The sequence below is a fragment of the Corvus brachyrhynchos genome, unplaced genomic scaffold (genome assembly GCF_000691975.1).
Source record: "Corvus brachyrhynchos isolate BGI_N302 unplaced genomic scaffold, ASM69197v1 scaffold53, whole genome shotgun sequence".
NCBI classification, from domain to species: Eukaryota; Metazoa; Chordata; class Aves; order Passeriformes; family Corvidae; genus Corvus; species Corvus brachyrhynchos.
Window position 1 is genome coordinate 3283588 of NW_008237681.1, and position 13564 is coordinate 3297151.

The following is a 13564-nucleotide window of genomic DNA, read 5'->3' on the forward strand; positions in this document are numbered from 1 at the left end:
TTTTCCTCATTTGTTCTGAATCAATGTAGACTGCTGCAAACAGAACAGACTTCAGTAGGTAAAAGATACCTCTCCTTTCCAGATCCAAACCCAAATCACCACTCCACCCTTTATGGCTGGACCCTGCCATCTTGTTGTATCCCCACTGCAAAGTGTTACCACACGAAGCCTCCGCTATCCAATCCCCACTTTTCAGTCTTTCCTGACAAAATCCAGTACTAGTTAATAAATATGTCCTAAATGGCTAGTTCTATGCTACTTAGCATGCAGTGAAATGTGCACCTGGACAATCCCAATGCTAAATTATTTGTCTAGACTTTACATCTCCTCATAAATAAGACTTGTCTATGAAATACAAGGCAAAATCCTTGAAATACAATGCAGAAAGTACAGATTGCACAGTCTGTGGGGTTAGAAAATTTGCTTTTTCTGGGGGAAAAACAATGTAGAAGACATACCTTACATTACAAAACCTCGTATGTAACATAATATTTATAGTCATTAAGAGTACACAAAGTGACTACTAAGTACTTGAAACTGGAATGTCTCAACACATGTAATAGCTATGCATTTTAACTCATATTTCCTTAACCAATATTTATAGTCCTCCTAGATATTGAGGTGGAAGGTGAAGTAGGAGCACAAAGACACCAAAGAAAGGGATTAGCTGTTGGACGACTTCATTATTTCTCTGCCACTATCCAGGAAGAAAAAAGCCCCAACACTAATATATCTCAAAATACATTATCCTATTACAATGTAGTAGTATCACAAAGTAACAGCTGTGATAACCCTGGTGTGCACAAAATCGGAAAATAACTAAATTACATACTCAAGATAATACAACACCTGCTGAATAAAACAACTCACTTATTTACCTCTATCAGATAAGGGGGGAAAAAAAGCAATTTTGCAACATAAGCAGAACTTTTTTGGGGAAGGGAGGATAGGGTGACACCTACAAGCCCAAAACAGAAAAACTATTGTTGCAGCTTGTATGCTTTACTGTTTCAAAAATCTACTCATGCCCAAGAAGAAGGCGGCCCATGGATGGTCCTCCCAATCCATCAAGAGGAGGATGCCCTGTGTCTTCTGCTCCTTACAGTGCAAGGAGCAGAAAGTGGAGCTAAATTGCTGGAGCAGAAAAACATCAGTCTTGCCTCTACTTCCACCTTTGCTGCAACTGTTCCAGCAACCAGTGCAATTTTCCTCAGCCATCCTGATGGGCCATCTCTCTCTGCTGTCCCTTATAGTCTCCATTAATACCTTTTACAATCTTGCTACCTTGAGTAGTTTTATGTCCTTTTCTGTTCCTCATCTGCAACTCACTCATCTCCCAGTCTTACCAATACCTGCAATCTGATTAACCTCACAAGGGGAGTGAGGGGATGGAAAAATTGGAAAGACACTATTCTGAAGAAAACATTAAGATTTCACTAGAGATTTCAACCCTGGGATGCAGCTGAAAGACAAGCAGCAGGGCAGCTGAAGGCCTGGCACTAGTTACATCCAAAACTTACATCTCCTAGGTCACTCTTGTTGCTACTGTACATCTTCCTGCCTCATTTCCTAGATTACAAGGGTGCTGTTGAAATTCAATTTAAAGTAGGAAAGACAGAATCACCACAATTTTAATGCAATGGAGAACTCAATGAGATTCATGGTGTTTTGAGACATAGCACAGCTATTTAAAGCCTTCAGTCTTTTCTCTCTCCCACAGTCACCCAAGTGTAAGGAGGCATGAATACTTTAACCAGAAGTCAAAGCACTACAAAATATGATGAGAATTTATATTAAGAATTACCCCACCAAAAAGAAAGCTAGACAATTCTTGTTGATAAATAACTTATAAGGAAGACAAGGAGGACACCACCTATAAAGGCTTGTATGCATTCACCTCCATTAAGAAGGTTACTAAGACATACAGAAAGTACTGTGCAAATACAGTATTACAACAACCTGATTGATCAGAGACTTCTGATAAAATGACCTTTAGTAGTATACTACAGTATTGATCTAATTACTTTAAAACTGTATTATTACAGCTGTGTACATTTTAGCAATCTTTCAAAACCACCTGCAGCAGCTAAACACTGCTTCAATGAAATAAATTGCACTTTCTCCACCATTTATAGGCCACTTCTCAGAGCAGCTACACTTGTTCGGAATATAAAATAACACACTGAAACTTTCTAGAAGTTGTCCACTTGAAAACTGCAAATATAGGACAATCCATAACAGTCGACACCTAAATCAGCACCTTAAAATGTCAGTGAAGATATTCCAACTGCATCTAAAACCTTTAAGACAGTTCCTCTGGCAGTTTCCTTGTAAAACAATCACTGTCTCCAATAAATCTGACAAAGCTCTCAGACCATACCAGAAGTAGTTTTTTTTTTTCATCAATTCACCTATTGTGAAAAGACACTTTTGATTTCAGAATTAATTTTTAATGTTTGGGGACTTTTTTACTCCCGTGCGCAACTCCCTGCACAATGTTAGGCATCAAAAGAAAACACACCAAGACCCCTCTCCTGATTTCTCCCAGCGAGACACTGGAATTGGCACACTGGCCAACATGTATTGCTCAGATACCCACAGCAGAAAAAATATTAAATATTAGCAGTCCACCTGCTCCAGAAAGCTCCTCCCCATTTTGTCTTTACAATTCTCAGTACCAGTTCAAGATTCTCTCTGTTTCCAGCAAGCCCAGCAGCTCCAGAGGGAGAGATGAGCAATCTTTTTAAACAGTCATTTACACTGATACGAAGTACAAAACACATCTACTAGCATGCTGATCTGATTTGGTTCACACTCACTTTTGACTCTAAACGTTGAAGCTCCTGGAGGAATTGAGACCTAAATTCCAAACTGTTTCACAGAAACAGAGAAGCAAAGAAATCTAACAGGACTCTACATCTTTAATCGTACAGCCTCTTTAATCCAATTACTTTGTATTTTCTCTTAAACAAATGAACTGCCAAAACTTGGCCTGAACCCCGTTCTCAAAACAGCTCAATTTCATCTTATCTGACTCATATTATCAGTTGTGAAATCATGGAAGAGACTGGAGTGAGTGGGGAGATTCAAACCCCACATCTGCCCCGAGCTACAGTCTGCATGCCCCACGCTCCTTTTCTCCCCCAGCTTCCTTTCCCCAGAGTACAGGCTAATAAAGAACACTGCAAATTGGATATTGAAGTTAAGCATACAGCTCTGCAACATCTCCTTGTAATGTCAATTAGCCCCTTACACACAGAAAATATGTATTAAATGCATGGTTGCAACCATTACACTTTCCCCAAATGCCTCGGAATTTCAACTGCATGTTGCTGAAATTTGCAAATTGGCAAGAGAAACAAGAAAACCCCTCTGAATTCCTGAGTGCACAGTGCTTATTTTGACAGTTGTAGTTTATTTATAGAACTTGACAATACATGTTCTTTCCTTGTTTTGTAATATAATGAAGTGAGTATTTAGACCTCCACTGTTAAGCCTCAGAGGGAAAAATAGGTATAAATTTATTTCCTTCAAATAAATGTACAGATTGGCAAGATTCTACCTATAATGACTAAATTGCATCATTAACTTAACTTAGTTTGAAACACTTTGTTTTGTGGAGAAAGCATAGCCCTTAACTTTGAACGTGGTGTGAGTCTGCACAGGTGTGCAGTAGTCTCTTAACCCATTCCCATAAAATGGTATCCTTTTTTTAGTACATTAAAGGCTTCTGAAAAGGTGCTGCATGGAAGGCTGGTCTGTCATGTACAACTACAGAAGAATGCAGGCAGAGGCTGCAAGTTTCACTACACACAAACTCACTGATGACATGAATCCACTGATGAACCAGTGCAGGTGAACTCCATTTCCATCCCCAGCACCACGCCTTCCAACAGCGGGGCCAAAGCAAACATCTGCCAGACGCCACGTTACCGGCTCCCAAAACCAACCCATTCTTCAGAAACCACAAGTCTCTCAGTCACTGGCAACCTGCTCTTGTTGAAATCCTCAAACACGAACCCATCCTCCTCAATCTCCCAGACAAGCCAGTTATCCATGGGTAATTTTGTCTTCATATAAAAAGGCAAGATGGATTCAACCCCTAAAGTATGAACAGCACACGTATGGTGTTTCCCATTTATGTCTATGGAGTATCATACACATATAATGCATATTTCTTCAAAAACAAGACCAGACATATAACCTGCTGCTATACACATATCCAGTATAAAAATCTAGACAAGCAGTGCTGGAATACAACTGAAAAACCAAACAAGACTGAGTAACTGAGAGGAAATATAAGAATTTGTCAGATAAAACATATATGCAGCATCATAAACACAGCTGCACAGTGCCCTCCAAGGGCAGCAAAACTGAAAGTCAAATAATAAAATTAAGTGGTATACAAGGGAGTGTGCACAGAAGGGATTTCAAACCTCTTTGTTCTTAGCCATGATACAATTTCACAGCCGCTCTCAAGATTCATCGTTTCCATGTTTGGCATGCAAGAGCACAGAATGCAGTTCATTTGGGAATTCCCAAGCCAGGATGCGCCAAACAAAATCTACCACAGCATCAGCAAGCTTCTGCCACAGTGTCCGAACAGCCTGGCCATCAAAACATTTCTGACAGTTAAAATAAAAACAGAAGTAGCTTCAGGAAAGTTAATTCCTGTAATATTAACTAATTGAGCCTCAGCAAAGAAACTGCTCCTGCGCAGTCTTTGTCTGAGTACATCGGGCAGAGGACTCTGCCTGCAGGAGCTGCTAACCTCCATATACTTAAATTCACCCCGTGTAGAAATGTATTATTTTTATGGTTTGCAAGCGAGACCATACACAGCTGCAGAGGAACTCTAAATTAGTTAATACACCATTTCAAAAGGAAGAGTTATTTCTCCAGGGATCACATGCCAAACAAAGCGAGGAGGGAATGCTGAACCACTGGTAGTTTATACGACAAAAGATATTTTTCAACCACACACAGCACTAATTATGAAGGTCCTTCCTATCCTACATCTGGAAACTTCTCACAGAAAACACATTTTCAACGCAACACAAGAGGAAATAGAAAAAAAGAGTTCTAAAACCACTTTTGTAAGCTGATAATTCACCGTCATTAAAGGTGATATTAATTTTTTATTTATGCAAGGGAGCAAAAGCTGGCATTTGTGTCCTTCCTGATCTAATAATTTGACTGTGCATACTAAGAAAAATATTAGAAATATTAGACATTGTTACTTAGAAAACATAAGACCAGAAAGTTTATGCTAGAATATGGTTGTGTTCAGGAAGGACTATTTTACACATGATAATGATAATAACAAAAACAACACTGATATTAGAGTTTAACACTGACAATCCATCCTTAGATAATATACAAGATTTAAAAGCAAAAGCACTTAAAGCATTATTGGAGTTGAAAGTATTGAAAAAATACATTTGCAAAAAATTACAAGCACCATAAAAAACAAATGTAAGCAAGACAAATGCCAGACTTCCATGGTATGTAGATGAAATATAGTAATTATAATATGAAGCTGTTGAGTTCAAAACTGCCTTTGAGCCACACATTTTATGCAGACTTCTCTCAAGCCAAGAAACTTTAATTCCACACTGCAAAGTTTTGAAAACTATTAATATTCCATACATTATAATGGAGAGCACTTCTCCCCACCATCTTTACTGAGACACATATTTATTAAGTGCTGACAGTTAACTTTCACGAGACTCTCAAGGAGCTCTGGTCCTTATTTTGCAAATTTACAAAAACTTGGCTGAAGGCGCCAAGAATCACAACTGTATTTTATTATTATTTTAAAAATGAATTTGTGATAGCATTTTGCTCTGAAGCAATGGTAAACCCTGCAGGTAAATGCCTCCTTCAGCAAAGGTTTGAAAATTATTTTTGTTTAAATAACAGCTGGTCTTGCCTATATGGACTTAAATGAGGCATGTGGAGACAAAGTTGTTCCAGTTTGGTTAAGATAGACTAAAAAACATTAATTCTAGTTAATATCCATTTTGGTCCCTCTACACAGATGGGAAAAATAGCATTAAATTACCATGCTTACATACAGTCAATACCAGACACCCAATAAAACACAAATTCAAAGCCCTTCTCATAATGTAACTGATGCACACAGTTTCAGCAGAACAGCTCAGTTGCAAGTTAGCTTGAAACAAAGGAGATTTACATTCATTACTCTACTTTGCCAGAGACTTTCTGCATGACTTGGGCAAGTACCTTGTTTTTTGTGTGCTGTAACTCCCCATTCCTAAAAATGGGGAAAACCACTTGTTCCATAACTTCACATCAATAAGAAGATTTACCATCAGGAGATGCTTAGATATAGAGGTTGAATAAACGACACGAAGCGAATAAAAAGTACTTAAAGCTTTAATTAACTTCTCTTAAAGCTTTGGAGACTTCATCACAGAGACAGAAGGAAAGCTTTTGCACAACACTCACAAGTGTTACCAGCAAACAAAGTCAGGACTACCTACATAGCAAGATGGAACCATATTTTGACATCTGCAGACCCAAAGCAAAGGCATGACACCTCCTCTGTCACCAACATATACAAAAGACCAAAAGTAAGAAATTCCTAGTAACCTTCTTTGAGTTCTAAAGCAAGAGTTAAACTCTCTGATATAATACAAAGTAGGAGGAGAGATCACCAGATACACTCTTAAAGATTTAAAACACTTTAGGTCCAAACAGTTATTCTCCAATTCATATTAACCACTAACCACCTTTTGAACTTGAAAGCCACATTTAACTTTCATAACTCAGTATTAATATCGGGAGTCCAATCATCTTTCAGAAATTAAAGACCTTCAGAGCACTGTCCTTCTGAAAATGATGAAGAGGGCTAAAATCCATTCAGAAGTAGCTGCCAAACATACACTGCACTAGGACACTTATGAGGACAGCATTGCTCCCATCAGGAACCCACGAATTTGCGGCACATATTAAATATACCTTTTTAGAAAATGTTTCCAAGTCCAAAAATCTACTTTTTGAATGCAGGCCAAACAGAGACTGTTTCCATGCACATATTCCGCACCTCTGCACAACTAACTGTACTAGCCTGTGAAAATCAAAATCACAGCCTGAGGAAGGAGACAGAAGGGCAAAGGGACTATGAGAAATGAAGCAGTCAGTGAGAGACAAGCCCAAGTAAGCTTTTGGGGGACACACGCAAGCTATGGAAATACCAGAAGCAAGGAAAGTACTGAGGAGAGAGGAAGTTCTGGAATAAAATTCCCCTCATATTACCCGCATATGTGTAAAAACCACACAGCTGCTCAATCACAGGGTGTTGAGTGTGCTTGAGGTTTGGGTTTTTTGGTTTTTGTTTTTTAAACAGATGATCTGTGGGTTACACACATGAAAACACAGTCACTGCAAGCTACAAAAATAAAAATGAAACATTTCATTTTAAGCTATTTTGTTTGAAATGTCAAATGGTTGTCACTATTTGTAATTGCATCTTGTATGTCGTATTTTATAAGAACAAAAATACCTCATGTAACATGTGGTAAAACTAAGTTCTTACTAAAAATCATTCACAACCTGAATCTTTGTCTTGCAATATACAGAGCTGCTCTGGGATGTGTTAAATATCTTGAACTCCCATTACTGCATTAAGACTGAAAGAAGAACAGTATTTCACAGTGAGGCCAAACATTAAAGCACAGCCAACCACGAACTTCTATCAAACACCAAGTATAAAACAGGGGAAAATACAAACATGGTGGTGAGGGGTGTAAGAACAGATGTCCAGGAAAAAGAAAAAAAAAGAGTATTATGATGTTTCCAACATAACACGGGATACAGTTTTGGACGAACATTTTCAAATGTGACTTGAGGCTTTGGCAACCCATAAAATTGACAGCACAACAGGTAGTATGTGGCATCATACATAATGCCCTGAATATGTAAGTTTTAAGATTAAACTAAAAGAATGAGACGCCTAAAAGGAGAGGACTGGCCTCTCCTCCAGTGATGCCTGAAAAAAATCTGTAGAGGCACAAAGGCATCAGAGATGTGAGGGGCAGGAGGACAGAGGAAAAGTTAGAATGAGCAAAGCCATAAAGGCAGGAAATTGAAACCAAGTTCTTGAACTATGTATTTAATATCTCCTTCACAGCATGCCAGTAATGTTCATACGAAACGAAAAAATATAAAGGAAAGCAGTGACACTTTTAGCAGGCTTCCCAAGAACAAATTTTGGCAACCTTAAACATCATGCAGCAACCAGAGTCTCTCACGTGCTTAATCTCCCCACAGTCATAAACTGACTATTTCTATTTCTTTTTTTCACAAGAGGTGAACTTTCCCCATAACTGCAATAGCTGAAACTCATCTCACTGTTGTGGCAACAGGCACCTGCCTACCTTTCTACAAATCAGCTGCTACAGAGGCAAACTCTCAGTGCTTGACTGCACAACTGGAGCCTTGTTAGCCATAAGCAGAGCTGCTCTCCTTCACTCTCAGCACCGTCTTTACAGAAGTAGGATGACTTCACCCGAAGATGAGCAATACCAAAACTCCTTTGGTCACATACACACACAACAAACCCGTCCACTCACGTTTTCCTACTTATCAACATATTAAAAGGCAGTAACAACTACACCAGTTTAATGCATTACTTGCAAGAGTTGCCAGCCTTCACTGTCACTCATTTGAAAGTCAAAAGGAATGCAGAATACTTGTAACTCCACTATGGACGAAGATTAATCATCACTACTTGTACTACAAACTAATTTTTACCATTAGAAATATTTGTGAGGGCTGAAATAGCACAAACTTACTATGTGGGCCTTGAAGTGCATTATCCTCAATGGTCTATGTAATTAAAAAAGAAAAACCAAACCTATACTGTATTTTGAATAGTAGTCTGCTAGTTCATCTTTACCTGTGGATGAATCCAATTGAAACAAGGACAAACTAGAGTTCTAACATTATTTACACAAACCTTCAGAAGAAACACACACTCTAACACACTCATATACTATCACAGCTTTTGGATAGATTTGCAAAGTTCAGACTGAAGTCCCAGCACCTTGACCATCCAGACTCAGTTATCTAGAGAGCAAGTAACAGTGCCTGAGATGTGCCTGCTTCTGTGTTTCCTTCTCATGAAAATCAGGTGAATGTGGAAGGAGGAAGGAAAAGCATGTGGACTTCATCCTGACACAGAGCTGGGATGCACACAGGACAGACATCTCTAGCCCAAGAACTGGAAATTTTGTAATATTCAGGTAAGCCATTACTGTCCCTAAAACAACATTGTCCCAGTTAAAGATTTCAGAGCTTATTGGCTACCATGCCAACAGCACAAAAATCTTCTTAGTATCAGACTAGATGTCACACATCACACTCAATCCCTCCTTTAATTAATTTTGATCCTTGGGACTGGTACTGAAAGGGTGGCTCTGGACCTGTCAGGCTAACTCTTGTGCTAATGCCTCCCCACAGACTAACAGTGGCAAAAAGCTTCAATAAAAAGGTTCATGTACATTTGTGGGTGGAAACTCAATACTAGAAAGACCAATTTAAACAGTTATTTATAAACATAATTTTCTCTGATTTCTGCTATTACCAACATCAAAAGACATCAAACCTCAGCTACAGCAAGAAGATGGGAACAGAGTTAGGCTGTGGCAAACAGACCAGACCAAAAGCCTCTTTCCTCTTGGATGAGCAAATATAACCAAAGATATTACACTACTACTGTCTCCTCTCCAAATGCAAAAGAGGCTCAGGGACACCATGCAATGAAACAAATCAACCGGGTAATGTTTTAAAAAAACAGTACAAGTTCCTAAAACATACTTAAAAACAAGCTGCTTATAAAGGGCAACAATATCCCTGCTTTCTGTTTCATCAGCTAAGATGTATGTTCCAGTGGGGCACCCACTGAGTGACAAATTCGCCTTCTCTTCCACTGTCAGCTGCTGTTCACAACAGAACTCTGAGCTAAAAACCTCATAGCATTCTACTATTCTCTGCTCCCTTGGCAAGACTCTTATTTATATAAGATTAGTGCAGTCAGGCATTAGAGTTATAAACTAAAACCAAAACAAACAAGGAGAAAGTTTTCACACTCTTCTTTATAGACCAGTTTCTGAAATGTACACACACAAAACAGTACAACATATTGAAAGGCAATTGTTAAAAAAACAGAACAACCCCGCAAACAAATAGAAAACTGGTCAAAACACATACAATCTCTGGAGATACCCCACCTGGAAACTATTTAAAGTCGTGCAAGCATTCATGAAAGTAGTTGGCCACCTAAACAGCCATTCCTCTGCTCCATCCAGAGCCTCTGAACAGAGTTACAACACACAGGCACACTTCAGTCCCTCACCTTCCCCCACCCTCCTCAGGTAAGGAATCGACACCAACCTGCAGTTGGGAGGTGGATCTAAGGTGATGTCAGCCAATTCCTTCTGAATCCTGTGGCAATAAAGCAAGAAGGAACAAAGGTAAGTCACTGTGCGGGATAGCAGTTAACACATTCGCCTTGCAGACATACTGCCACTGTGAGCCTGCCACAGCACATAAGAGAGAGCCACTCTCAGCTGCAGCCTCCCACCAGTCCAAAACCCCTCTAAGCAGGACAGGCGCCCTGCCCTGTTACAGAGACAGGCAGAAAAGCAGACAGGCATCATGCACTGAACCCAGACAGGTGCACTGCTCAATGCTCCTACAAAGATGCCAACCACACAGTGAAAAAGACTGTCCGCTTTGCTCTGCCAACCAGCCTGTAAATGAGGGGAAACCTCTGCAAATGTGATGCACCAAGAGGAAACTGCAGTCTGAAAAGGAATTTTGTCTTACGGGATTGGGAGAAACAGTCATTGCCAAATTGGCTCCCTCCTCTCTCCCCCAGCTTCTCATCACCATCCTGAGAAAAAAAAAAACACAGCCCTGAGGGAGTCAATAACTGCGCCATTCTCAAGGACACTTTAAGGAAGGTGAATATCTATTTCCAAGGCTCCTGCACATTCCTACTACCTTCAATTCTTCCTTCTCTTCACCCTTGAGAGCCATACAACATCCCCATATACCCTCCCTAGGGCTCCAGACGCTCCCTCTCTCCACTGTGCTAAGCCAACACCCTGTCCTCCCGGCCCAGACTATTCTGGGCTTACGCTGCTTTTGCCACAAAACGCCCAAACAGCTATCATCCTCTTCCCTGGAGTCCCATTACTGTCACTCAGGCTTCCCTTCCAGATTTCCCCACCCAGCCTGCCTCTCTTCTGCTTTAAACACAGCCAGCATTCTCCTGCCACTTGTCACACACAAGGACCACAGCCTTTCCACAGGAGGCAGTTTAAAAATCTTCTCCTTAAAAGAGTGAAGGGCACAACACGTAAACACTGCTTGCCACTATCTATGTCCGTTTACCATGGAAACCTGCTAAGTGGAGATCTGAAATAACCAAACTGCCTAAATGCTACAAAGCCACAGAGAACTTAGTTGCTTCAACAGGGTATTTGCATAAAACCCCAGTCACTTTTGACACCTACTGATACAACCTCTCTGCTGCTTGGCAAAGCTGTTCAGTGAGATGGTTTATTATTCTTACTGAAGGATTGCAAGTTTGCTTGAAAACTTCCATTTGTCAGCTTAGCTCCCTGGAGCAGGATGGTGCTGAATTCAGGTGACACACAGAATAAGTAAGAAAGGGTAACAATTTTTTTTTTTTTTTTTAACGAGTAGCTCCAAGAGTCAATCCAAGTGAAGAAAACTGACTGACATAGCTGTTCTGGAATTACTATTCTATGCAGGTGTCTCTCCCTACACATTATTCTGCAATAAAAAGTACTTTATTTTCAAAAAAAAGCCCAAACCCACTCTGTGCTGCGAGCAAAGACTATTTTAGAGCAGAATGTCCACAAGTGGACCTGCTCTGGATTGTTTATTCCAGCCAGCATCCAACCATACTTAGAAAATTCAATATAGGTGATGAACAGACAAAAATAACAGTAATGTATTTGTTGGTAAAGATCTGGGGCTATATTACACCCCTTACACTGGAGTGCACTCCTCCAAAGCAAGCAAACTCAAAACTTCACAAACATTAATTAATCTCCAAATCAGTCCTGGAAAGAAAAAAAAGACACTCTAGACTCCAACCCACAAGAGATGGAAATGGGTGTTGAAATGCAATGCCTTACTTCAGACCATATAGCCTCCAGTAGCAGAGAAAAAAAATACGGTCTAAATGCCAATCCTAGACCATTCCCATAACAAATGCTAGTAAGGAAAAAGGAAAAGACAGCAGAAATAATTGAGGGTCAGAATAACAGCCCAGAAGAAGAAAACCCAGGAAAAAAATTGGGATAAGCAGGAAGAGGGACCAGAGAGCAGAGAAGTTGGGCAGACACTCACTGCAGCAAGACCCTGAAAAAAGTGAGACAATAGCAGTTTCATGTGGAAAGGTTGAGCACAGGGGCTGCAGCTGAGGAATGAGAGAAGCAAGGGAACGGAGCAAAATAAAATGAGGAAGAAGGGAAGATGCAACAAATCAGTGAGAAAACTGACTGCAGCCTCACCTCTTGGCACTGGTAGATAGCAGTTTAGAGTTTTTACTCATGCTGACTTTGCTTTCCTTCTTCTTAGGCGTGCTTGCCTCTTTCTCTGTCTGTTGGTTGGAGGATGAAGATGAGGAGGAGCTGGTGCTGGCCCTCGAATCGTCATCCGACATAGCGACCCCCCCACCACACACCCCAACCTGGAGAGGAGACACCATGGGGCGTGGGGAACAAACAGTGAACACAAACACACACAGAGAAAGGCTGCTGACAATCTTGCTCTGTGTTTGGGTCATGCTCCTTTTAAAGGATCCTCGTGTCTCCCTCTCCTCTCTAGGCCCTACAGCCATAGCAGGAGGAGCAGTAGCTTCCCCTGCACTAGTAACACCGAGGAGCAGGGGGAAAGGGACTTTAAAAGCTTCCTCTCAGAAAGCAAGTGCAAAATGAGAGGAGACTGGAACGAGGACGACTGCGAGGATCAGGGAAGCTCAAAGAAATTCTTTCTAATCTCCCCCAAACTGCACACACAAGAAGAGCCATCACCACCCACCACTATCGAGCCTAGGGGTGTAGGAGATAAAAATGGAACAGCGCCGGTCCCTTGGGTTCCCGGGAGGCACGTGGGGGAGGCAGGAAGGGATGGGGCTGGGGGGGTGACCGTCGCCAGTTCTAAAATGGAAGTGGGGCATCACTGGCAACACAAGGAAGACCCTGGCAGAGGTGCGACCTGTGGTGGGAAACCCCTGCCTGCTGGATAACCCCTGTCTGTGGGATCGGGTGTTGGAAGCCGTGAGGGCACACGGGCAGGAAGGGGGCAAACCAAGGGGAAGGGCTACGGAGGGAGTGGGGTGCACTGGTGGGACCCAGCGAGGCCCACTGCACCGAGGGGCATATGCCAGCCGAGGGGGAAGGGAGCAGAGGGTCTGTGCCGGGGGGGGCGTGGAGGAAAGGAGGGCCAGGGCCTACGAGGGTCGAGAGTGGAGGGCCCGGGGAGGCCGGTGTCAGGGAGG

At 41.3% G+C, this 13564-nt stretch overlaps 1 protein-coding gene across 1 annotated transcript in view; it reads right to left on the reverse strand.

The window, feature by feature from the left end:
* Positions 1-12754, reverse strand: part of LOC103614117 (ubiquitin-conjugating enzyme E2 E1) — a 42023-nt gene extending 29269 nt beyond the window's left edge. The window contains exons 1-2 of the mRNA XM_008631992.2: positions 12576-12754; positions 10420-10470 (exon numbers count right to left, since the gene is read on the reverse strand). Coding sequence (XP_008630214.1) covers positions 10420-10470; positions 12576-12727 — 203 coding nt within the window. The 5' untranslated portion in view covers positions 12728-12754. The remainder of the gene's footprint in view (positions 1-10419; positions 10471-12575) is intronic.
* Positions 12755-13564: the final 810 nt, after the last annotated feature.